We start from the raw sequence: 24,523 nt of genomic DNA on the forward strand, positions 1-24,523 counted from the left end.
TCTAATTAGAGTGAGCAGCTTACCTGCCAGAAAGTTGACAGGGAGATCTTGGAAGTAAGGGAGCAATATAAGGGCTGAAATTATCTCCCCACCCATTCCTGGCTGACTGTGAAACTATGCGTATGCAGGGGAGACAGTGAGAGCCCAGCAAAAAGTGAAAGCCAATAGAGACTAGAGATCTGGCTGTATCTTTGCGTGCATTCCCCAACCCACACATAGTAATCAACAGAGAGTGTAATGGAACCCTTACAGGTTCGTTGGAAACCACCAAGCTATGCATACACAGGTGAGATCCCTGGAAAGAACAGAAGAGTAAAAAGACATGGCGCATATATAAACTGAACAACAAAATGGCAGATGTGAGTCCAATCATATCAATTATATATAAATGTGAATGGACAGAACACTCCAATCAGTAGTTGTTGTCCTGGCCGGCGGCAGTGCACCCTTCCTCAGAATTCATGTGATTCTCCATAGATGTTTGTCTGAGTCTTAGGCTGTCCTCCTGAGCCCATCACTGTGGCAAGGATTTAAATCACATCTGGGATTAATCCTGGTGCTGTGTTATGAGAGATTCGGGGATTCCGTCGGAGACGTAAAAGAAACTTTCCACTCCAAACAAATGGACTGAAGGTATATGTTATTATATAGAGGATAGTAAAGGCGATAGTCCGCAAACAGATCTGAATAAGTCAAATAATAAGAGGGAAAAAACACCAGCTCGACTGGAAAGGGAAAACATCCACATCGGCTGAGACAGCGGCAGATTCGAATAGGTCATATAATAAGAGGGAAAAACATCAGATCAATCAGAAAGGGAAACACTGGATTGACTGAAGGGAAATGACAAAAATCAACCGGAAAGAGAAACACCAGGTTGACCGCAAAGAGAATACATCAGATCAATTACTTCACAGTAAATCAATTATTCACAACATCCATGCCCCACTGCAGGGAGAGTCCTGTCAGTTGACACGGCTGGGCGGGAATCATACGTCCTGGGCAAGGCGGCCCTTGCGCAGATGAAACTCTCACCAAGTCTCAGTCTCCAGCAGTTTCTTATAGCATCAATAATTTCCAGAGTAAGCAGTTACGGAGTTTTTTTCAGAGCAAGCATCTAGTGTTCCCATGCACAAATGGTTATCAGTGGCGTAGGTGCACTGACCCCCCCCCCCCGGCTGTCATCCCAGCCCAGTAGTTGTGTACATGCATTGTTTACCTTGCTTATCATCCTAGCGCAGCACAGATGGCCAGCCTGCCCCAGGCAGCGGCGCCCGAAAGGCCTTGAAATTTTTACACATTGCAGCTCTCTCCATGGGAGAAGGGCCAGTTCCCACCACGCAGAAAGCAGCTTTTATATTTCTTTTTGTGCTGGTGGCTGTAGGTCAATGGAGCGGCCAGACATGGCTGTACTCATGTCAAGACATGCTGTCACAGACTACTTGAGTAAGCTTGAGCAAAGCGCTATAACGTGGAGATATCACAGGACTATTGGGTGGATGAATGAAAACTTGTAAATGATTATAGCAGGACCTGGCACATAGAGAACATTCAATAAACGTTAGTGATTTGATGATGGCTGTGGAGATCACGATCGTGGTGGTGGTGATGATGATGATAGCTCCTTTAGACTGAACTCCATAAAAACGGAGTCGATGACTTTCTCATCTTTGAATTTAACTCTTAGCACAGTACTTTGCGTGGAGTAGGTACTTCAATGCCTCTTGATTGAATTGAATGAATGAATTATATCTTATTGTAGACTTCATAGAGGAACTGACATTTGAGAAATCCTCCTTGAGTTTCCAGCCTGCTGGCTTGCTTACAGATTTCACACTCACAACTGCAGTGTCCACTTTTGCCTGAATTTTCAGCCTGCCCTGTGGATTCTGGACTTGCTGCTCTTACAATTGCGTGGACCAATTCCCTAAACTAGATCTCTCCATATCCTGTTAGTTGCATTTCCCTGGAGAACCCCAACTGATACATACGGGTTTTGAAAGCTTAGTAAAACTAACAGCTAAAACGCTGAGTACTTACTCTGTGACCAGCAATATATGGGGAGGGGTAAAGTGATAAGTTGCCATCCAGGCTATGGTACTTATAAAATACGTCCACAAATGATTTGATACTTCTCTCTTCCAAAGGCAGAGCTAATTCTATGGACTATACTCAGTGACTCTAACAGATACAACGTGGTGGAGAGACAGTATTAGACTTTTGAGACCAGGTCATTAAATGCATTGTGGCTTCCTCCTTGCTCTCACTCTTGTATCACTCACTCTGGGGTAAGCTAACTGCCATGTATGAGGACACTCAGGCAACTCTATAGAGAGGGCAGAAGCTGGAACAGCTTTGCTAGAGAGTTTGTGAAAGTTTGAAGAGCCTTGAAGAAACTGTCAGATGAGTGTTTGCAGGAAAGTGAGGTAAATGTTATTGGAAGTTAGAGGAAAGAGGAATCTTTGTTATGTAGTGGCAGAAAGGTTAGCAATGCCGTGGCCTGCAGTAATGTGGGATGTAGAAAAACACCTAATGAAATGGGTAATCTGTCTAAGGAGGCTTTCAGACAGAGTGTTAGAGGGGCTACCTGGTTTCTTCTTGCTGCTTAAAGCAAAATACGAGAGGAGAGAGATAAGCAAAAGAAAAGGCTGTTAAACAAAAAGGAGTTGGAACTTAGTGTTTCTGAAGATTCCTAGCCTTTCCCAATAGCAAATAAAGCTAAAATTAAGAAATGATTTCTGAGCAAAAATTATTCCAGACACTTTCAGGAAATTGTGGTCTGATGGTGAAATCAAGGTGTGACTGTAAAATCCTTCATTAAAATCTGAGAAAGATCCAAGTTGTTACCTCAGGAAATAATTTAATCAAACATGGGTTTGGTTTTTTTTTTCCCTCAAAGATGCTTAACGGCATTATCCCTCAGCAATCTCAGCAGAAGCCCAATGTTGAGAAAGGTGTGGCTTTTGTCTAATGGAGTGAACTCCAATAAGATTCACGTTAGGGCCAAAAATGTTGTTTTTACCACATACAAGGTGATGATTTTTTTTTTTTTTGTGAGGAAGATCGGCCCTGAGCCAGCGTCTGTCAATCCTCCTCTTTTTTTGCTGAGGAAGACTGGCCCTGGACCAACATCCATGCCCATCCTCCTTCACCCTATATGGGACACCACCACAGCACGGCCTGCCAAGCGGTGCATTGGTGCGCGCCTGGGATCCGAACTGGCGAGCCCCGGGCCACTGCAGTGGAGCGCGTGCACTCAACTGCTTGTGCCACCGGGCCGGCCCCCCAAAAATGTTTTTTAAGATCATTATATTGGCAGAAACATCACCAGCTTGGTCTGAAATAGAGACCTTACAAAACGAAAATGCCTTTGGATCCACAAAATTCTATTCACAGGACCCAAGCTCAGAACACTGTGCACCTCCAAACATGGTCTACCTCTCATTGCAAAGGAATGATGATTCAAAGGATGGAAGCAAGAGCACGGAGAGTGGAGCAAAGAACCCTGGATAGTTATTTCTGAGCGGGAGTAGGACTAAGCTAATTGAGGAACTTCTAACATTTTCCTGGCTGCATTTCTGAATTGCTATGGACCAGTGATTTCTGTTTGCCTCTTGTTTCCTCCCTTTTTTAACAGGAATGTCTATAGTAATTATCTTGTGCCTGCTGCACCTGTGTACTTTGGGTATGTGTAGGGTAGATAACCTGTCTCTTTAGTTCATAGGTCTTCTACTTGTGAGGAAGTGTATTCTAGAAACTGTACTTAAAGAACCACTCCTGAGGAGGCTGAATAAGGATTTGACTTAGATGCCAACATCCTGGATTTCAAGCTGAAGTTGTAAAAGGATGAGACTTTTTCTTCTCTTTTTTGTAGGGCATAGTTTAGTTTACACGTGAGAAGAGTGTAAGTAACTTGTGGTTAGAAGGTGGACTGTGGTGGTTTTAAAATATGCCCACAAAATTTTTGATATTCCTCAGCTGAAAAGGTAGCCTAAACTCCTTTGTCCTTGAGTGTGGGCTGTACTTAGGGGCTCTAATGAATAGAATGTGATAGAAGTGACAGTGTTAGACTTCTGAGACTAAGTCACAAAAATGATTGTGGCTTCCTCCTTGCTTTCCTTTTGGATCACTCTCTTTTGGAGAACTAGCTGCCATGTCATGAGGACACTCAAGTAGTCCTATGGAGAAGTTTATGTGGTGAGAAGCTGAGTCCTCTTGCTAAAAGCTAGAAAAGCACTGAGGTCTCCAGCCAACAGCTGTGTGAATAAGCCTTCTCAGGAAGCAGATCCTCCAGCCCCAGTCAAGCCTTCAGATGACTGAAGCCCAAACAACATCTTGACTGCAATCTCCTGAGAGAGTTCGAGCCAGAACCACCCAGTTCAGCCTCTGCCAGATTCCTGACCCGTAGAAACTGTGTGAGATAATAGTGTTTACTTATGTTTTAAACTGCTAAGTAATATGCCGTGCAGCAGTAGATAACTAACAAGTAGGCCTAGTGGACATCATTAATGAAAGATATGTTTGAAGAAAAACAGTTGTTCAGTTAATTCTTAGGCAACTCAGATTTACCTTTTCTGTAACTTGTGATGTTTGAAACTTTAAAGTCAGTAGGTCCAAGGCGGGGTTTGTGGAGGGCAAATGTCTGCCTTCTACCCTATTAGAGTGAAGCTGCACTGGACAGACAATATCCTTTAATGTTTTGGTGAATGTGTAATTTACATGCTTCCAAATATTTTCTCAGGTGCTTTGTGACTGTTTCTTTGAATTTTACCCTTTGTCTCCACTTATTTAAAAACAGTGTTCAAGCTGATGATTGAAATGTTGTGAGAAATAGAAGCCAGGGTCGTTCATAGATCTGAATATAAGCTACATTATGGGAAAAAATGTGGGAGGTACTTGTAGAGACATCTCTCTTCTGTTTTCAAGAACTGCATACCCAGGAGCTGTGATTTTTTTTCTTAACCGGAGGAGACTATCCAAAATATTTCTTGATTATGTAGTTAAATATGTCTTAATTTATAAAAGGAAAAAGAGCTGAAATCCATTAAATATTTTCATATACTTATGACTTGAATATTATATCATAGTTTAAAAATTTTAGAATGATTTGACAGGGAAATGCTTGAAAAGGAAAAAATATATAAATTTTTCCATAAAAGTAGTATAATCACTTGTAAGTGAATCATCAGCAGCAATGAAACTGTTTCTTGCTAACATTTAGCATTGCTATGTTGTCTTTATCCCAACTAACAAATAAAGCAGCTGAACTTTGACAAGTATTTTTACTTTAGGTCATATTTTCATCACTAATAATTATCTTTCTTTTAAATTGAAAAGTCTAATATTGCCCTGTTTTTCCCCCTCAGGGAATTGCTCCAAAGCTGGAGTTTTCTACAACCTCAGTGATTACTGAATGTCTGATAAGTTCAAGGAAGTGCCGCACTCAGGTTAAAATCATTTATTTAAAGTATTTAATGGTTTATTTCTTCATATTTATGGGCATTTGGCAAGCATTATTCTTTTATTTTTGTCTGCAGCTCTTTTCATTTTGGGGGGTCAATTTTTAGTTTAAGTAAAAAATTATCATAGGTATTTAGCAGTTTGGGTACATCTTAATAAATGTAAGAGTGAAAGTTTGGTACACATAATAGAAGGTGCCATGATGTTATATTTTTTTAAATTTCATGAGCCTGTGTTTTTTAATGCAAAGAAATCAGGCTGCCAGAAAAATGTTAGGATCAAGAAGTCCCACAGAGAACTCGATTGGAGGCCTTTATAATCTTATAGAAGTTACTGCAAAAAGTTCAAAGGATACTTTTTTAGCAAATGTGATCATAGGTTCTCAGGCTAGGATATTGGTGTTTAGTGATATGGTTTCTCGAGTGTCTCTAATTCTTTAAGGGACTATTTGCTCAGTTTGGTGGCCATGATGGTGCTGTCAGATCAAGGGAAGCTTGGATACTTCCGCCTAAGTACCATCTGTATTTGTAAAAACTGCCTTTAGTAAACTGAGATATCTGGATCTGACTTTTACTGAGTCACCAGGATGCTCTTGCTACCTTGTCCACAGGTTATGTAATAATGTCTACACCTCACTTGTAGGCACTTGCATTATGACCAGGTAACAATGACCAGCCTGAGATGAAGAGCCAGTAATATATAAAGCCCAGAGGGCCCGAACAAGGCAGGACTGGACCTATGATGGAAAGAGTGGAAGATTAATTTATTCATTATCAGTTTTAGAGTAAATATGCTGAGGATGATAACTGTGACTTAAGCTAAGAAAGGTAAAATATAGCTATAAAATTATCAAGGTTATCATTTTTATTTTATTTAGCAAGCTTTTTATTTAGTATGTCAGAGTTTGGCTGTAGTTATTTATCTTTTAAATGCAAGCTGAAACAGTTATTAGAGATCTAACAACCTATGCTTGCCAAATGCAGAGATGTGTTACTGACTTGTTTTTGAGATGTGTACTGTGCACATTTGTAAATTGTTAGAAATGTTTTACCTGGGCTCAGACAAAATTTTTCTCTCCACATTGTGGTGTGTCCTTCTAGTGGGTGGGTAGAAAAGTCTTTTTTTGTCTGGAGTATAGCATGCACACAGAAAAGTACATACATCCGAAGTATACAGCTTAGTGGAGAGTCCATTCTAAATGTAAAACTGTCACCCCATTAGTAGTTTCATTGGACTTAGGAACTAACATTTTCTCTGTAGACTTTTGGGAAGACTCTTTCGTTTATATTAACTTGCTGTTCCAAGGTTTGCCATTTGTTCTTTCTTGAATAGAGATGTAAGAGAATAGGCTTTGGTGTCAGACGGTGTTTAAGCAAGTATGCTTTAGAATCAAACAGATTTGGGTTCAAGTTCCTCATAAGACTGCTTTAAAGATTAAATTAGAGAATATATGCAATGTGCCTGGCACATAACATGTAATTAATGAATTTTGTGACTAAGGTTATTATTTTTTTTAAATTAAGGCAACTGGGGGAGATCAGAAGCCAATAGTTGAAATATAAGATAGAAAACATCATCTGGTAGGCTTAACAGAGAATACACTTTTACATTAAGATTCTGAATGTTAACAGACAGAATCTTAATCTTATTTGATCTTATTTGAGAGCATGATAAATCTACTTTTTTTAAAGGGATTATTAGTTACAATTAAAATTTTAATGGCTATAAAACAGCATTTTCAAGTTCAAATATAACAATAAGGCAAACCATTTTGTTTTTTAAGAGAAGAATGAGTGAAATAAACTTTATAAAATTATTTAGGTTTACAAATACCTATGATCTTTATCCTTTTTGGCACATTATTTTCAAATTAGATGTTTTGTTACCAATTGAATGGACTGAAAAAATTACACATCTTGATTTTCTGGAATAAAACTAGTTTTCTACTTATTCTTTTTACCTACTGCACAGAATTTATTAGAATTTATTGTTAAATGGTTAAATATCAATGGTAGCCTTATTAATATATTTGTTAATCTTCTGTGTCAGGTAGCTTTGCTATGTAAACTAACAGCACACTAGCACACTAACTTAGTAGCTTAAAACTGAGTGTTCCTCACAGTTCTGTGAATTGGCTCTGTGATTCTTTCAGTCTGCACTGGCTCGGGTAGAGCTGAATGATCTAGGATGGCTTCACTCCCATGTTTGGCAGTTGGCTGACTCTGGTCTGGGAGGGATTTTACATTTCTGGTAATTGGCTTGCTTTCAGCTGGGACAATGGCCACAAGACTCTCATTATCTAGTAAATTTCGGCTCATTCACGTGGTGGCAGGAAGGTTGTTAGGAGTAAAAGATGACAAGCACTTTTCAGGTCTCTTCTGTGTCGCATGTGCTATTGTCCTGTTGGCCAAAGGAGGGAGCCATTTTGTAAACAGTATAAAACAGCCACTATTGTAAGTTTTATTTGGTATTAATAGGATACATTAAGGATTGAGTAGAGTTAGACAACATATATCTGTAGTAGATACACCACAGTTTATAACTTCCTCTAGTAGTATTCAGCATTCAAAAAGTGTAATGAAGAGAGAAGACGAGGTTAGGTACTTTAGGTTTGGTATAATCAGAGGTGGATAAGAAGGAACTTTACTGAAATGGATGAAATTGCTGGAAAGGATGGTAACGGGTTCGGCTGGGTCTGGAGGTAAAAGACACTAAAAATGTATAAAGGTCTAGGGGAAAGAAGTCTAGGGGCTGAGTAGGTGAGCAGGGCAAGTAACAGATTCAGTGATAATAAAAGAAGTAGGTTGGGGAAAAGAAGTTTTGGTCAGCCAGGGATTTTCAGAGGTTGAGATACAATGGATCTGTATAATGATGAAATCTAAGATGAAGTAGACAAAGATGATTAGCGCTGAGAAATAGAAAGTTTAAGTCCAGGGTCTTGGACAGATTCATTGCTTGAACATTTTATTAAACCTCAAAGGCCCTTTCATATGCTAACATTCCTGCTTCTGTGAGTCAGTGTGATGTCATAGAGATGGATGAAATGGGATAAGGTAGAAAAATTCTGAATTACTTGTTGAAGTCATTGAACAAGGTGGGGGAAGGTCCAGGAGCATATTAAGAATTGTAGAAGAAAGGAAGATGAGGAAATAATCTGACGCTGCTGGTTTGTGTGAAACTCATGGACTTACTTTTCCAATTAGAAAATACATTTTCTTTCCTGGCTGTTTATCTACTTCTAAAAAATATTTGACTCTTCTTCCTTCTATTTCACATCTGTATTTATTTATTTAGAATAGATGTTCTTAGCAAGTACAGGGCAGGGGGGTTTGAGAAATTCGAGAGAGGGGTAGGACTGGTGGTTTTTTTAAGTGATTAAAGTTAGGAGGACATTGGAGGAGGACATGTTATCCTAATAATGCAAAAAATTTATAAATATCACATTTGTTTTTTAAAATTTTAGACTACTAACCAGTTTTAGTAGAAGATAGAGTACTAGTCGTTAAAGTTTATAACCTGTCTTTTATACGTTTTTAGTTTTATAAAAATATGGATCCAGAATTAAGATGGTGTAGTTATCTGTCATTGAATTGTAAAGTTATAGTTTGGAAGACATCTTAAAATCCTAATCACCTAGTACAATCCAAATAATATATTTGATGAAAATATGTGTAAAACTGTCTTTCAGATTTTCACATTGTACGTATGTTATGATCATAGCAGTATGAATGAAACTATTTTAATAGTTTTCCCCGTAAAGATTTCATAATCAACGATTTAGACGTGTATTTATGACATTACTAAACAAAACTCTCTTAAATTATATAGCCAATTATTTGGATACTTAATTATAAATGATAAGCCAATGTTTGCATTAATTTTTTAGTATACTGAAAAAATAATTTTTCTGACTTTGTTTCTTAGATTTTTCAAATGATTATATATTGGGCTTTATTTTCATAAAGTACTTGTTAGACTTAAGAAGGAAGTTTGATACAGTATACTTTAATAACTACTAGACAAAGAGTTATCTAGGAGAATGTGGATTTGACCTCCCTCAGGATCCTCACAGATAGGAAAGACTGATTTAGTTGGCTTTGATAGATTATATGTGCCTTAAATTACTTTTTAGAGTTTTTTTCTACCTGTAGTTTATATATATCTATATATATGTGTGTGTGTGTATATATATGTATGTATATATATATATCTTTCACCCAAGTTAATTTTTATTTTTCATGTTTAGGATAAATTTATTTACCATACGGCTCCAGTTGAAAAATCACACGGCAGACTGCAAAGCAGAACAGCAAGACCACAAAAGAAAAAATCCAAGTCACCTGAGAGAAATAAATATTGCGTAAATGCAAAAAACTACGAACAGCCTACAATATCTTCAAAATCACACTCTCCATCTCCCTACACAAAAAGACGCATGTGTGAGCTATCTGAAGACACCAGGCGGCGGCTGGCCCATTTAAATCTGGGACCCTATGAATTCAAAAAAGAAACAGATAAACCTCCATTTGTGATTAGACATGTATGTGTTCTCTTAAACATTTCCATCTGAAACTGATCCAATCTGTTCTTCCACTAAAATATTATTCTGAAACTTCCTTCAACTTCTAGCTTATATTAATAATTTTCTTTCCTGAACTGTCAGTTAACCTAGCAATCTAAAATTGAAAATTAACTTAGAATAAAAGAACATTCTTTTGTCAGTCTTTAAACCTGACAGAGATCAAGCTCCATTATGAATGCCATGTTAAATCCTCTAAGTACCCATTTCCTTCTTTCTTATACAGTGGACAGCATAATAACTCTGCAAATTGAACTTAGATGTAATTGACATTTGTACTAAAATGGCAGAGAAGAGTTTTAAAAGAGAACCAAGTTTTCTCTATGAAAAGGAAGGCCTCCTTCCCCGTAGCCTTTCAAAAAATTATAATGAGAAGTTTTCCTTTGGAATTATGTCACTTGCATAAACCTTATATAACAGATCTTTGAAGCAAATCATTGTTTGATGGGGATGGGAAGGCCTTTGAAAGTGAAGAGAGTTAACTTAAGGATAGCATAGTTCCAATCTTTCTATGGGGAAGCCTGCTTCATTTTTTTTTTGCTAAGGAAGATTGTCCCTGAGCTAACATCTGTGCCAGTCTTCCTCTATTTTGTATGTGCGTTGCCACCACATCATGGCTGACCAGTGGTGTAGGTCTGCACCCGAGATCCGAACCTGCAAACCCTGGCCATGGAAGCTGAGCGTGCTGGACTTAACCACTGTGCCACGGGGCCAGCCCATAGAAGCCTCCTTTTGATATGGTTTAAGTTTAGAGCTTGTTTGTATGATAGTCAAATAGACTTTGGCTAATTTTAAGGGTCTATAATCAGAATATTTAATAAAGGACTTTTTCAGAATCTTCATAGTTATTGAGTTTTTATAAAGAATTTTAACCTTAAAAACATTTCTTTAGCAAAAGCTTGCAAATTAATAAAAACTACTAGTGAATGTATATAATAGTAATAAAGTGCCTATAGAAGCAAACGACTTTTTGGGATTTCTATAAAACTATTTCTGACTTGAATGTTTTCTAATTCATTTTTTCCAAATTCTAAAATGTAAATATAAATGTAAACATGTGAATATGCTCCTTTGATAGTCTAATAGCTTTTTGAACATACGCCACCTGAAAATTCAGATTTTCTTTATGATACCTTTTTAAAAAATATTTAGATGTGCCTTAAGCAACATTTCATTCCATCTTTATATTTTGGCTATGAATCCTTTATTCTTTTAGCCTAAAGTAATGAATTTTTTTAATTGTAAAAAGAAAATTTATAATGTAATGGGTACTTTTGAATGATAATAGTTTATTGAGATTATTGTGATTGCATTTGTCTTATTTCTATAGAGTTTGCTTATAGGTTCTGGTCACATTTTTTGAACAATATCCAGATAATGTTCACTTGCTTGTTTGAGGGCAGTTTCAGAATGCCTTTAATTTTATGTCTGCCCACAATTGCAAATTAGATTGAAAAGAAAGGACATATTAAATTCTAATCTGAAGGGATAGCAGCTTTTTTTTTTTTTTGAGGAAGATTGGCCCTGTGCTAACATCTGTTGCCAGCCTTCCTCTGTTGTTTTTCTCCTCAGAGCCCCGGTGCATAGTTGTGTGTCACAGTTGTGGAGTTGTGGCTCTTCCACGTGGACGCCGCCTCAGCGTGGCGTGATGAGCTGTGAGTAGGTCTGGCCCAGGATCCAAACCGGCGAACCCCGGGCCGCCGAAGCAGAGTGCGCGATCTTAACCGCTACACCACCAGGCTGGCCTGAATAAATAAAAATGTCAAGGTTTATACCAACCTGTATTAGGATTGTTCTATTTTGAACACTGACATGAGAAACAACAGAATAAGCATTTTAAGAGCAGTAATTTCCTTAAATGATTTTTATATGGCTAACCCCTAAAATATTCTTGGTTATCTCTGTATGTAGGCATTTTAATTAAAATGCTACTATTCCTTTCATATTCTGAAGGAATATCTTTGCCTATGTACAAAGATAACCAGGAATATTTTAGGGGTTAGCCACATAAAAATAGTTTAAGGAAATAACTGCTCTTAAAACGCTTATTCTGGGCTGGCCCCGTGGCACAGCGGTTAGGTGTGCGCTCTCTGCTGCAGCGGCCTGGGGTTCGCCGGTTCGGATCCCAGGCGCGCACGGACGCACCGCTTGTCAGGCCATGCTGTGGCGGTGTCCCATATAAAGTGGAGGAAGATGGGCACGGATGTTAGCCCAGGGCCAGTCTTCCTCAGCAAAAAGAGGAGGATTGGCAGATGTTAGCTCAGGGCCGATCTTCCTCACATACATACACACAAAAATACTTATTCTGTTATTGTTTTTCATTGTCAGTGTTTGAAATAGAATAATCCTAATACAGCGTGGTATAAATCTTGACGTTTTTATTTAAATGATTTCCCTTTCAGCTTTCCAATGAACAGAAAGAAATGCATACTCTAAGCCTATAGTTAGAAAATTGCTTATATTATTGTATAGGAAACTGGATTTTTCCAATTGTATTTGTAAACATAGAGATGTCTTTTTTTCCCCCATAGCCATTCATGATTTTAAAGGCACTTAACACATTGGTAACCAAACAAAATTTTAATTTGACACATGCATATGCAGAAAGTTTACACTTTTAGGAAAGACATTCTAGTTTTACATACATTGTATAAAAAGTAATCTTAGAGATTAAGGAGCATTTTCAAGAAATCAGCTAGCATGTTCCCAAACTGGCACAACCATTCTAGAAGAGTTAAACAGCATTCTTTTCTTCTTCAGTTATGTAGAATTGGATTTCTTAATCATTTATGTAGACTAGGATCTTTCTTTTTTTCTATTGTGGTAAAATATACATAACATAAAATTTACCATTTCAACTATCTTTAAAGTGTATAATTCAGTGGCATTAAGTACATTCTTATTGTCGTGCGACTGCCACCACTATTCTAGTTCCAGGACTTTTTCGTCACCCTGAATGGACACCCTGGCCTCTTTAAGCATTCACTCCCCGTTCCTCCCTTTCCCTCGCCCCTGGCAACCAGTAATCTGCTTTCTATCTCTGTGGATTTTCCTATTCTGCCATTTCATATAAGTGGAATCCTACAATATTTGGCCTTCTGTGCCTGGCTTTTTTCGTTTAGTGCAGTGGTTTTGAGTTTCATCCATGTTGTAGCATGTATCAGTACTTGATTCTTTTTATTGCTGAATAATCCATCTCATTTTGTTTATCTTTTCATCTCTTGATGGACATTTGGGTTATTTTGACCTTTTGGTTATGTGAATAGTGCTTTTATGACATTTGTATACAAGTTTTTGTTTGAATACCTGTTTTAATTCCTACTTGCTTTAATACCTAGAGTGCAATTGCTGGGCCATATGTTAATTCTATGTTTAACTTGTTGAGGAATTGTCAAACTGTTTTCCACAGTGGTTGCCCCAGTTTATGTTCTCACTAGCGATATATGAGTGTTCCAATTTATCCACATTCTCACTAACAGTTCTCATTTTCTATTTTGTTTTGTTTTCTTTTTATTATAGCCATCCTAGGGGGGTTCGAGTGGTATTTCTTTATGGTTTTTATTTGCATTTCCCTAATGACTAATGATGTTGAGTATCTTTTCAGTGCTTGTTAGCCATTTGTATATCTTCTTTGGAGAAATGTCTGTTCAAATCCTTGCCCATTTTTAATTGGAGTTGTTTGTCTTTTTTTTGTTCAGTTGTTAAGTTTTCTTTATATATTTAGGATTCTAGATCCTTATCAGGTATGATTTGCAAATATTTTTTCTCTTTCTGTGGCTTGTCTTTTCACTCTCCTTTTAAAAAAATTTTAATTAAAAAATTGTAAAATATACATGGTATAAAATTTACCATTTTAATTATTTTTAAGTGTACAGTTCAGTGGCATTAAGTACATTCACACTGTTGTGTAATCATCACCACCATCCATCTCCAGAACTTTTTCATCTTGCTAAACTGAAACTCTGTCCCCATTAAACAATAACTCCCTGTTCTTCCAGCCCCTGGAACTACCGTTCTGCTTTCTGTCTCTATGAATTTGACTACTTGGGGTACTTCATAGAAGTGGAATTATACAATATTTGTCCATTTGTGACTGGCTTATTTCACTTAGCATAATGTCATCAAGGTTCATCTATGTTATAGCATGTGTCAGAATTTTCTTCCTTTTTACAGCTGAATAATATGCTATGTATAGAGGCCGGCCCAGCAGCATAGTGGTCAAGTTTGTGCACTCCGCTTCGGCGGCCCAGGGTTTGCAGGTTCGGATCCCAGGCATGGACCTACACACTGCTCATCAAGCTATGCTGTGATAGGCATCCCACGTACAAAATAGAGGAAGAGTGGCACGGATGTTAGCTCAGGGGCAATCTTTCTCAAGCAAAAAGAGGAAGGTTGGCAACAGATGTTAGTCCAGGGCCAATCTTCCTCACACACACACAAAAAAGTATACTTGGGGCCAGCCTGGTGGCATAGTGGTTAAGTTCATGTGCTCCACTTCGGCTGCTCGGGGTCCGCAGGTTTGGATCCCGGGTGTGGACTTATGCACCACTTATCAAGCCATACTGTGCAGGCATCCCACATAAAATAGAGGAAGACGATCACAGATGTTAGCTCAGGGCCAATCTTCCTCAGCAAAAAGAGTAGGATTGGTAACAGAGGTTTGCTTGGGGCTAATCTTCCTCACAAAAAAAAAATACATATTCTGTGTATATACCACGTTTTGTTTATCCATTCTTCTGTTGATGGACCCTTGAGTTGCTTATACTTTTTGGCTATTGTGAATAATGCTGCTGTGAACATGGTGTAAAAATGTCTGTTCACGTCTCTGCTTTCAATTCTTTTGGGTATATACCCGGAAGTGGAATTGCTGGATCATATGACAATCCTATATTGAATTTTTTTTTTTATAATTTTATTTATTTATTTTTCCCCCTAAAGCCCCAGTAGATAGTTGTATGTCATAGCTGCACATCCTTCTAGTTGCTGTATGTGGGACGCGGCCTCAGCATAGCCAGAGAAGCGGTGTGTCGGTGCGCGCCCGGGATCCGAACCTGGGCCGCCAGCAGCGGAGCGTGCGCACTTAACTGCCAAGCCACGGGTCGGCCCCTATTTTGAATTTTTTGAGGAACCGCCGTGCTATATTCCGTAGTAGCTGTACCATTTTGCATTCCTATCAACAGGGCACAAGGCTTTCAGCTTCTCCACATCCTGGCCAACACTTGTTATTTTCTGTTTTTTGTTAATAGCCATCCTAATGAGTATGAAGTAGTATCTCACTATGATTTTGATTTGCATTTCCCTAATGATTAGTGATGTTGAACATTTTTTCATGTGCTTATTGGTCATTTGTATATCTTTTGGAGAAATGTCTATTTAAGTCCTCTGCCCACTTCTTAACTGAGTTTTTTCTTTTATTGAGTTGTAAAAGTTACTTTATATATTCTGGATATTAATGCCTTATCAGATAATGATTTGCAAATATTTTCTTCTATTCCATGGGTTGTCTTTTCACTCTCTTGATATTGTCCTTTTATGCATAAAGTTTTTAATTTTGTGACTAGAGCTGTCTTTTTACACAGATTTATATCACTCTGACTTTTTTATTTTTGGTTAGAAAATGTGGTTGACTGTTATTATTCTGTAAGTTCTAAAGCACTCAGCATGCTGGGCTCTGAACACAGCCAAGTAAAGACACTGTTTGAGTTCAAAATCTATACGCTAAGGAGATAAGTAGCAAATGGCTAAACTTGGTTTGTAAATGTGGCAAAGTAAGATTTCTCTTTTTTTACCTTTGGAATGGAAAGCAAACTAGGCAATGGAGAAATGGACCTTTCAACTATACATCTGTTCATTTTAAAGTAGACTAAAATATGTAATTAAAAATTTCTGGAGTTTAATTTCTGGAGTTAAAAGTTTAATTTCAATTTGTTTAAAAATGAACAGCAAAATTCTCGACTGAGCTCTGATTTTGGAACATGCCTGAACCGTATAGGCACTATCATGTTAACCTGATGATATGTGGTCTGTGTACTTTAGTTGATTTTCTGGTGTAGTAAGACTGAAAGAACATTTAAGCTCTTTTTTATGTTGAAATGTTCTTCCTCTAGGTTGATCCCCCAAGTCCCAGGGCTGATGCTTTATTTGGATCTTCTGGCAGAGACTGTGAAAGAGATGGGTGGTCCAGGATGCACAATGGTAAGCTGCAAGTTCTCTCTCTTCATTGTTTTAGTTGCCTTGGCTACAGTCAAGCCTTTAACTTGGCATCAATTAACAAAAACAGAATCCTTGCTGTATTTTTGGAAAATATTATATAGTGCCACTTTTTACAACCTGTGGGACACCCATGTACATACTCTCTATAAATAATAGAATTTCTGTGCTGCTATAAACCATCTTCCTCTTTGAGATTCAAAATATATTTAGCATATTAAAGACTATGATACCTTTTAGTAAAAAAAAAAACCCTTCATTTTGTTTTGCTCAACAATTTCCAAATTTATTTGACTATGGAACCCTATTCTCACCATAACATTTATTACTTAGTTTGTGGAACAGTCTTCGGGAAACACCATAGTAAAAAGAGTTTAAGGTTATGGATTTTGGACATACATTTACACGTATATTTAAATACTTCTTCTGCTATTTAGTTATAAACTGGCCATTCTTTGAACAAATCATTTTAACCACTTTGATAATCAGTTTACTTATTTAAAGAATGAATGTAACATGGCAGATGTTACCATGTAAACACCCTAGCACACAGGACCCTTAATAAATATCAGCTGTTATTATAATAATACTTATTATTTATATTTCTGAAAAGATAACTTCGTTTAGGTTTAGTTTATAAGAATATTTATTTCATTTTTAGCCCTGGTCACAGTAGTTAGGTAAGTTGTTTCTTAAGTTCAATATGAAAATGATTTTTATGAAGAAGATTAAATAGTCTTTTATAGTTAGGGATATTTCAGTGTTAATATCTGTAGACATTGGCTCGTCAGTTTAGCAAGCATTCAGCAGCAGCCTGTTAGTTCATTTGCTGCAGCATAAAGGAAAGGCATACAGGAAGAAAAGTGAGGTAGACTGAAAAAAATATCGTAACGTGTCGTGAGCTCTGTCTCTTTCTATTTCTAAACTGTAGTGAATAATCTCTCTTTTTTTAAAAAATGGAGAAGTGAAACATTCTTCTCTAAGAACATGCAGAGTTTGTGCTCTTTTATTTTGCTTTTTTAGCACTAACAGGGAGATAGATGCGGTAATCAATAAATCTTTTATGCCCAAAATAGCAGATTATGTGAAATGAGGAACAGATGTTATACTTTGTTTCCTCTCTTGGAAGAAATTTGTGGACATGGAAAATAAGCTTTAAGAATAAGAAAATCAAAAATAACTTCAATATAGATGTTGCTTTGGAAGATGTTTTTGGAATGCACTTAACTGTCTGATTTCTCTTGACAATTATTATATATTTGCCAACAGAACGGTTATAGTTTCCATTAACTTTTTTTTTTTTTAAAGATTTTATTTATTTATTTTTTCCCCCAAAGCCCCAGTAGATAGTTGTGTGTCGTAGCTGCACATCCTTCTAGTTGCTGTATGTGGGACGCGGCCTCAGCATGGCCGGACAAGCAGCGCGTCCGTGCGAGCCCGGGATCCGAACCCGGGTCGCCAGCAGTGGAGCGCGCTCACTTAACCACCAAGCCACGGGGCCGGCCCCAGTTTCCATTAACTTTTAATTGAAGTAGTCAGCCACCTACATAGAGGTACAATTAGAGAGGTCAGTTATGAGGTACTTTTTTTACTTTTAACTTTTTATTTTGACATAATTTCATACTTAAAGAAAAGTTGAAATAGTACAAAGAATTCCCATATACCTTTCACTCAGCATCTGAAAATATTAATATTTGCTTTTCCCTCTCTCTCTCTCTCTCTCTCTTTCCCCTCCCTGCCTCTATCTCTGTCTTGTATAAACTTTTTTTGACAAGGACATTGCTATGGACTGAATTGTGTCCCTCAAAATTCATGTTGAAACTCTAACCCCCAATGTGATAGTATTTGGAGGTGGGGCCTTTGGGAGGTAATTAAGTTTAGATGAGTTTATGAGGGTGGGTCTGTCATGATGGGATTAGTGCTCTTAAAAGAAGAGACACCAGAGATCTGGCTTTCTCTCTCTGCTAGAAGGCAGCCGCCGTCAAGCCAGAATGAACTTTCACCAGAACCTGACTCTGCTGCCACCCGGATCTCAGACTTCCAGCCTCCAGAACTGTGAGAAATAAATGTCTGTTGTTTAAGCCACCTAGTCTATGGTACTTTGTTATGGCAGCCTGAGGGGACTAATACAGATATTATCTTATGCGATGCAGTTATCAAAAGCAGGAAATTAACAGTCATATAATAATATTACCTAATCTATAAAGCTAAATCCGATTTTGCCATTTGTTCTAATAATATCTTTATAGCAAAAGAAATCCCACATCATGCATAGCCTTCGTGAAGGCTATGTCGTGTTGCCGTGTCTCTTTAGTTTTCTTTAGTATCAATCAGTTTCTTAGTCTTTCTTTGTGTTTAATGACACTGATAATTTTGAAGAGTACAGGCCAGTTATTTTGCAGAATGTCCCTCAATTTGAGTTTGTTTGATTTTTTCCTCATGATTAGATTTAGATTATTCATTTTTCCCCAGAATGCAACAGAAGTGGTGTTTTCCTCTAAGTGCATCATGTCAGGAGGTGCGTGATGTTACTTTGTTACTGGTGGTGATAATTTGCTCACTTGATTAAGACGGTGTCTGCTAGGTTTCTTCATCATAGAGGTGCTGTTTCTTCCCTTTGTAATTATGGGGAGATGCTTTGAGACTAGGTAATATCCTGTTACTCCTCAACTTGGACCACTTTAGCATACATGATGATTCTTCTCTGAAACAATTTATTACTGTGATGTTTGCTAAATAGTGATTTGTTAAAATTCCATTATTCTTTATACATTTATTACTTGCCTTTCTACTATAAAGAGTTGTCCCTTCTCATTTCTCTAATTTTAATGCCCCTGTTCTTTTGACTACAAATTTTTTTTCTGGCTGGCACAACTCAGCAGTTGTGTTTTGGGTTCTCATCAGCTATTTAAGTGCATATGGGAATTTATGATCAAGTCTCTTAAACGTAGTGAATTTTCACTTGTGACTATCTTTAATGGAAATTCTCCTTGAACATTTTCTTGCAAATTATCTTGCTTAATAATTCTTGTTTTTGTAGGATACCATTTTCACCACCATTGACTGATTTAGTCCTCATAATAATCATGTGAAGATGGCTTTAACTATATTTGATCAAGAAAAATACCTAGAGGCCTAGAGAGGTTAAGTGACCTGTTGGAGAGCTACAAAATAGCCATGCTCACTCTAGAATCCAGGTCTTCTAACCCCAAGTTCCTTTCTTTTCCACCACTCTCCTAGTACTTGCCCTACTTGTATTCGGGTATATTGTTTTTTAGATAAATTTTTCAACACATTTTCTTTATCTGGAATTTCCATGGGTTATAATTCTAATTGCAATTTGTGCAGTCCTTTTGAAGAAACTCAGCATCTCCTGTAACAGAAGAATGTTTCTAAGTTTTATCCAATTATTTATGTATTTTGAAGAGGAACTCAAGGGCATCATACTGGCCCCTTTTTTATTTGCTTAGGATTTAAGAAAAATGTTAAATTCTGTCTCCTGCTTGGAGGAAACTTCTCTTATTTTCTTCATTTGAAGATTCTTTTATGAGTTTCATTTTTACATAAGACTGTAATCTTTTATGAGTTTCCACTAATCCCTTTGTTTGATGGTTATTGTTTGTAAAGTAAAATAAATTGGAAATAACATTCCAAATCCTAATATGTCATATCTTGAGTAGATTGCAATAAATGGTAGTATTTTAATACTTTTTGAATAAAATACTATGTAGTCATCATGTATATATATACTTATTAGCAAAATATCTTATTTGTTTCAGTTTTTATTTAAATGTGTGCTTCCTTGTCTTACAGAGCAGGAGGCAGGTGAACAGTTTTCATTTTAGGAACTCTTTTAGTTTCTTTATTTCTCTATTCTTTAATTAAACATTTTTAACAGCTTTATTGAGGTGTAATTTATATGCCATAAAATTCACTTGTGTACAACTAAATGATTTTAATAAATTTGCACAGTTGTGAAATCATCACAATCCATTTTTAAAATATTTCCGTCATTCCAAAGAGTTTCCTTATGCCCATTTGCGGTAAATTTGCATTCCCACTCTGATCCCCTGGATTGTTTCCACTTTTTAGCTATTATGAATAATGCTGCTGTGAACATTTGCATTGAAGTCTTTGCGTAGATATATGTTTTCATTTCTCTTGGATAGATACCTAGGAGTGGAATTGCTGGTTCATTTGGTAAATTTGTTTACTTTTTAAGAAATTGCCAACTGTTTTACAATGTGGCTGCACCATTTTACCTTCTCACCAGCAGTGTATGAGATTTCCAGTTCTCCCATCCTTGATAACACTTATTATTGCCTTTTTTATTATAACCATTCAAGTGGGTATGCAGTCCTATCTCATTGTGATTTTAATTTGCATTTGACTAATGGCATTGAATGTTTTTTCACGTGCTTATTAGCCATTTGTATATCTTTTTTGAAGATCACCACTCTTCCTGTCTCTGGTAAGCAGGGTACTTGCTGTGTGCTAAACTTCAGACAAGAAAAAAAAGTGAAGGGAAAAGTGAGACTTTTGCTACTGAGACTTTGACAGCCATAGAAGTAAGAAAGATAAAAATATTAGATATTGGATTAAACAGTTTCAAGTGAATACATCATAAGTGAGTAAGAGATAGGAAACACTTTGCTACGTGCCTTTCCTTTTTAGAAGGTTGGATCCCTGAAAGATCTTAAATGCTGGTTTTATTTTATAAGGCTTGACATCCTAGCTTTGCTTCTAGTTATAGAGACTGACACATGGCAGACACTTTGGCTGCACGCTCCATGAAGATTCCTAGGAGAGCGGGGGCCAACTTTAGAATGTTATGTGGGCATTGGGGTACCTGTAGAGTAAGTGCTGATAAAGAACTTTAGGGGCAGATGCTCTTTGAAGGTTCAGATAGGTACATACATTCAGCATCATGGAAATTTTGCAGTAGTAGTAGCACTAACCACCAGAATAGGCTTCAATTTCTTGAAGTTATGAAGAAGGAAGAGGAGTAGCCTTTACAGTAGGGTACTATGAAGGTTGCCAAGATAGGGATTGACTCATAGGGAACATGTACTGGCCATAATTGTCAGAATGGGTCTCAAGAATTACTTTGACAGAAAGAATGAGTTGATACAGAAGTGCTGAGGTTTAGATCAAAGCTTCTTAAGTCCTTGCTTAAAGTGAGGATTGGTCCTTTAGGACTGAGTCATATCTGACCCTGTTGGGTGAGAGTCAACTGTGGAGAGAGGAAGAATGCAGAGGCTCTAAGTTATGACTACACCCAGTGTGAATGGCGACTGTAGTACAAAGTAGATCTTAGCTTCTATACTAGATGGTTGCTAAGGAAATATTTTGATGACTTATTGCCGCATTTTCTTTTTAACCAGTACTGTTAATCACTACTTGGTATTTGATTAATTGGATTATATATCACATCCATTTGGTTAGCAAATCCAAATCTGATGTCATTTTTGAGACTAAAGACACTTTTATTCTCCTGTGTGCTTATGTTTTATAATAAGGAAATCTACTATCCTTATATTAGTGGTGGTAGCACTGAACTAATCAAAGGCCTCAGTTCCATTACTTGTTAGCTATATAGGAAGTCAGCCTCCTGAAATGTAAAGTAGAAATAATAACCAGTCTTAGGGATTGTATTAGTCTGCTCAGGCTGCCATCACAAAATACCAAAGAAGGAGGGCTTAAACAACAGACATTTGTTTTTTCACAGTTCTGGAGGCTGGGAAGTGCAACATCAAGGTGCTTGCAAGGTAGGTTTTGTTCTGAGATCTCTTTTCTTGGCTTGTCGCAGCTGCCGTCTCAGCGTGTGCTCACATGACCTCTTCTTTGTGTGTTCATGGAGAAAGAGATTGTGAGAGGCAGAGAGAGCGTGAGCGCGTGCATGTGCCTGAGTGCAAGCTTTCTGGTGTCTCTTATAAGGGCCCTCTTTCCATCATGAGGGCCCCACCCTCCTGACCTCGTCTGACCCTAATTACCACCCAAAGGTCCCATTTCCAAGTACCATCACTTTGAGGGTTAGGGCTTCAACATATGAATTTTAGGGGGACACAAACCTATAGTCAGTAACACCTATTTCATGAGGTTATTGGAGAATCAAATAATAGCTAACATTTATTGAATGTGTGTTTTCTGCTAGCTGCTATTCTAGTACTTATGTTTCATTTGTTAATTACTCACAGTAACCTCAAGAATTTTAGATACTGTTATTTATCCCCATTTTATAGATGAAGAAACCTGAGGTTTAAAGAGAAAGTAAGTTGTTCAAGATCATACACACACACACACACACACACACACTTTCTTTTTCCTCATACTTTTCTTAAATGTGACCCATTCATTAAGGCCCAGCTCAACTTTCTCCTTCTTTAGGAATTTTTTCCTGATTGCCTTCAACCTTGAGAGATTGATCTCTGATATGACTATTTTTTTAATTTAATTTAATTGAGGTCATAATAGTTTATAACATTGTGAAATTTCAGTCGTATATTACTATTTGTCAGTCACCTTATAAATGTGCCCCTTCACCGCTTGTGCCCACCCCCTAACCCCCTTCCACTCTGGTAACCACTAATCTGTTCTCTTTGTCCGTGTGTTAGTTTATCTTCCACACATGAGTGAAATGATATGGTGTTTGTCTTTTTCTGTCTGGCTTATTTCACTTAACATAATACCCTCCAGATCCGTCTATGTTGTTGTGAATGGGACAATTTTGTCATTTTTTATGGCTGAGTAGTATTTCATTGTGTATATATACCACATCTTCTTTAACCAGTCATCAGTTGATGGGCACTTGGGTTGCTTCCACTTCTTGGCTATAGTGAATAATGCTGCAGTAAACCTAGGGGTGCATAAGTCTCTTTGAATTGTTGATTTCAAGTTCTTTGGATACATACCCAGTAGTAGGATAGGTGGGTCATGTGATATTTCTATTTTTAATTTTTTGAAAGATCTCCGTACTGTTTTCCATAGTGGCTGCACCAGTTTGCATTCCCACAAGCAGTATATGAGGGTTCCCTTTTCTCCACATCCTCTCCAACATTTGTTATTTTTTGTCTTGGTAATTATAGCCACTCTAACGGGCATAAGGTGATAACTTTGTGTAGTTTTGATTTGCATTTCCCTGATGATTAGTGATGTTGAACATCTTTCCATATGCCTATTGGCCGTCTGTATATCTTCTTTGGAAAAATGTCTGTTTGTATCCTCTGCCTTTTTTTTTTTTTTTTTTTTGGTGAGGAAGATTGGCCCTGAGCTAACATGCATTACCAGTCTTCCTCTTTTTGGTGAGGAAGATTAGCCCTGAGCTAACATCTCTGCCCATCTTCCTTTATTTTGTATGTTGTATGCCACCACACCACGGCTTGATGAGCGGTACCTAGATCCACACCTGGGATCGGAACCTGTGAACTCTGGGCTGCCAAAGCGGAACGTGTGAACCTGACCACTATGCCACCAGGCTGGCCCCCTCCTCTGCCCATTTTTTGATCAGGTTGTTTGTTTCTTTGTTGTTGAGTTGTGTGAGTTTTTTATATATTTTGGACATTAACCCCTTGTTGGATATATGATTTGCAAATATTTTCTCCCAGCTGGTGGGTTGTCTTTTCATTTTGATCCTGGTTCCTTTGCCTTGCAGAAGCTCTTAAATCTGATGAAGTCCCACTTGTTTATTTTTTCTTTTTTTTCCCTTATCCAAGTAGACATGGTATTTGAAAAGATCCTTCTAAGACTGATGTCAAAGAGTGTACTGCCTATTTTCTTCTAGGAGTTTTATGGTTTCAGGTCTTACCTTCAAGTCTTTGATCCATTTTGAGTTAATTTTTGTGTATGGCAAAAGATAATGGTCTACTTTCATTCTTTTGCATGTGGCTGTACAGTTTTCCCAGCACCATTTATTGAAGACACTTTCCTTTCTCCATTGTATGTTTTTAGCTCCTTTGTCGAAGATTAGCTGTCTGTAGATGTGTGGTTTTATTTCTGGGCTTTCAATTCTGTTCCATTGATCTGCGTGTCTCTTTTTGTACCAGTACCATGCTGTTTTGTTTACTATAGCTTTGTAGTATATTTTGAAGTCAGGGATTGTGATGCCTCCAGCTTTGTTCTTTTTTCTCAGGATTGCTTTAGTTATTCGGGGTCTTTTTTGGTGCATGTAAATTTTAGGATCCTTTATTCTATTTCTGTGAAGAATGTCATTGGGGTTCTCATTGGGATTGCATTCAGTCTGTAGATTGCTTTAGGTAGTATGGACATTTTAACTAT

At 37.4% G+C, this 24,523-nt stretch overlaps 1 protein-coding gene across 5 annotated transcripts in view; it reads left to right on the forward strand.

The window, feature by feature from the left end:
• SPATA6 (spermatogenesis associated 6) overlaps positions 1-24,523 on the forward strand; it is a 131,954-nt gene that overhangs the window by 40,370 nt on the left and 67,061 nt on the right. For 4 of the 5 annotated variants that reach the window (XM_087445977.1, XM_087445976.1, XM_004438524.3 and 1 more), the window contains exons 6-8: positions 5,367-5,447; positions 9,707-10,000; positions 16,147-16,234. In XM_087445977.1, the coding sequence (XP_087302103.1) occupies positions 5,367-5,447; positions 9,707-10,000; positions 16,147-16,234 (463 nt within the window). The remainder of the gene's footprint in view (positions 1-5,366; positions 5,448-9,706; positions 10,001-16,146; positions 16,235-24,523) is intronic. The other variant, XM_087445978.1, reaches the window with a different exon arrangement.

Source organism: Ceratotherium simum, chromosome 22 (genome assembly GCF_057802395.1).
Source record: "Ceratotherium simum simum isolate JZ-2026a chromosome 22, ASM5780239v1, whole genome shotgun sequence".
NCBI classification, from domain to species: domain Eukaryota; kingdom Metazoa; phylum Chordata; class Mammalia; order Perissodactyla; family Rhinocerotidae; genus Ceratotherium; species Ceratotherium simum.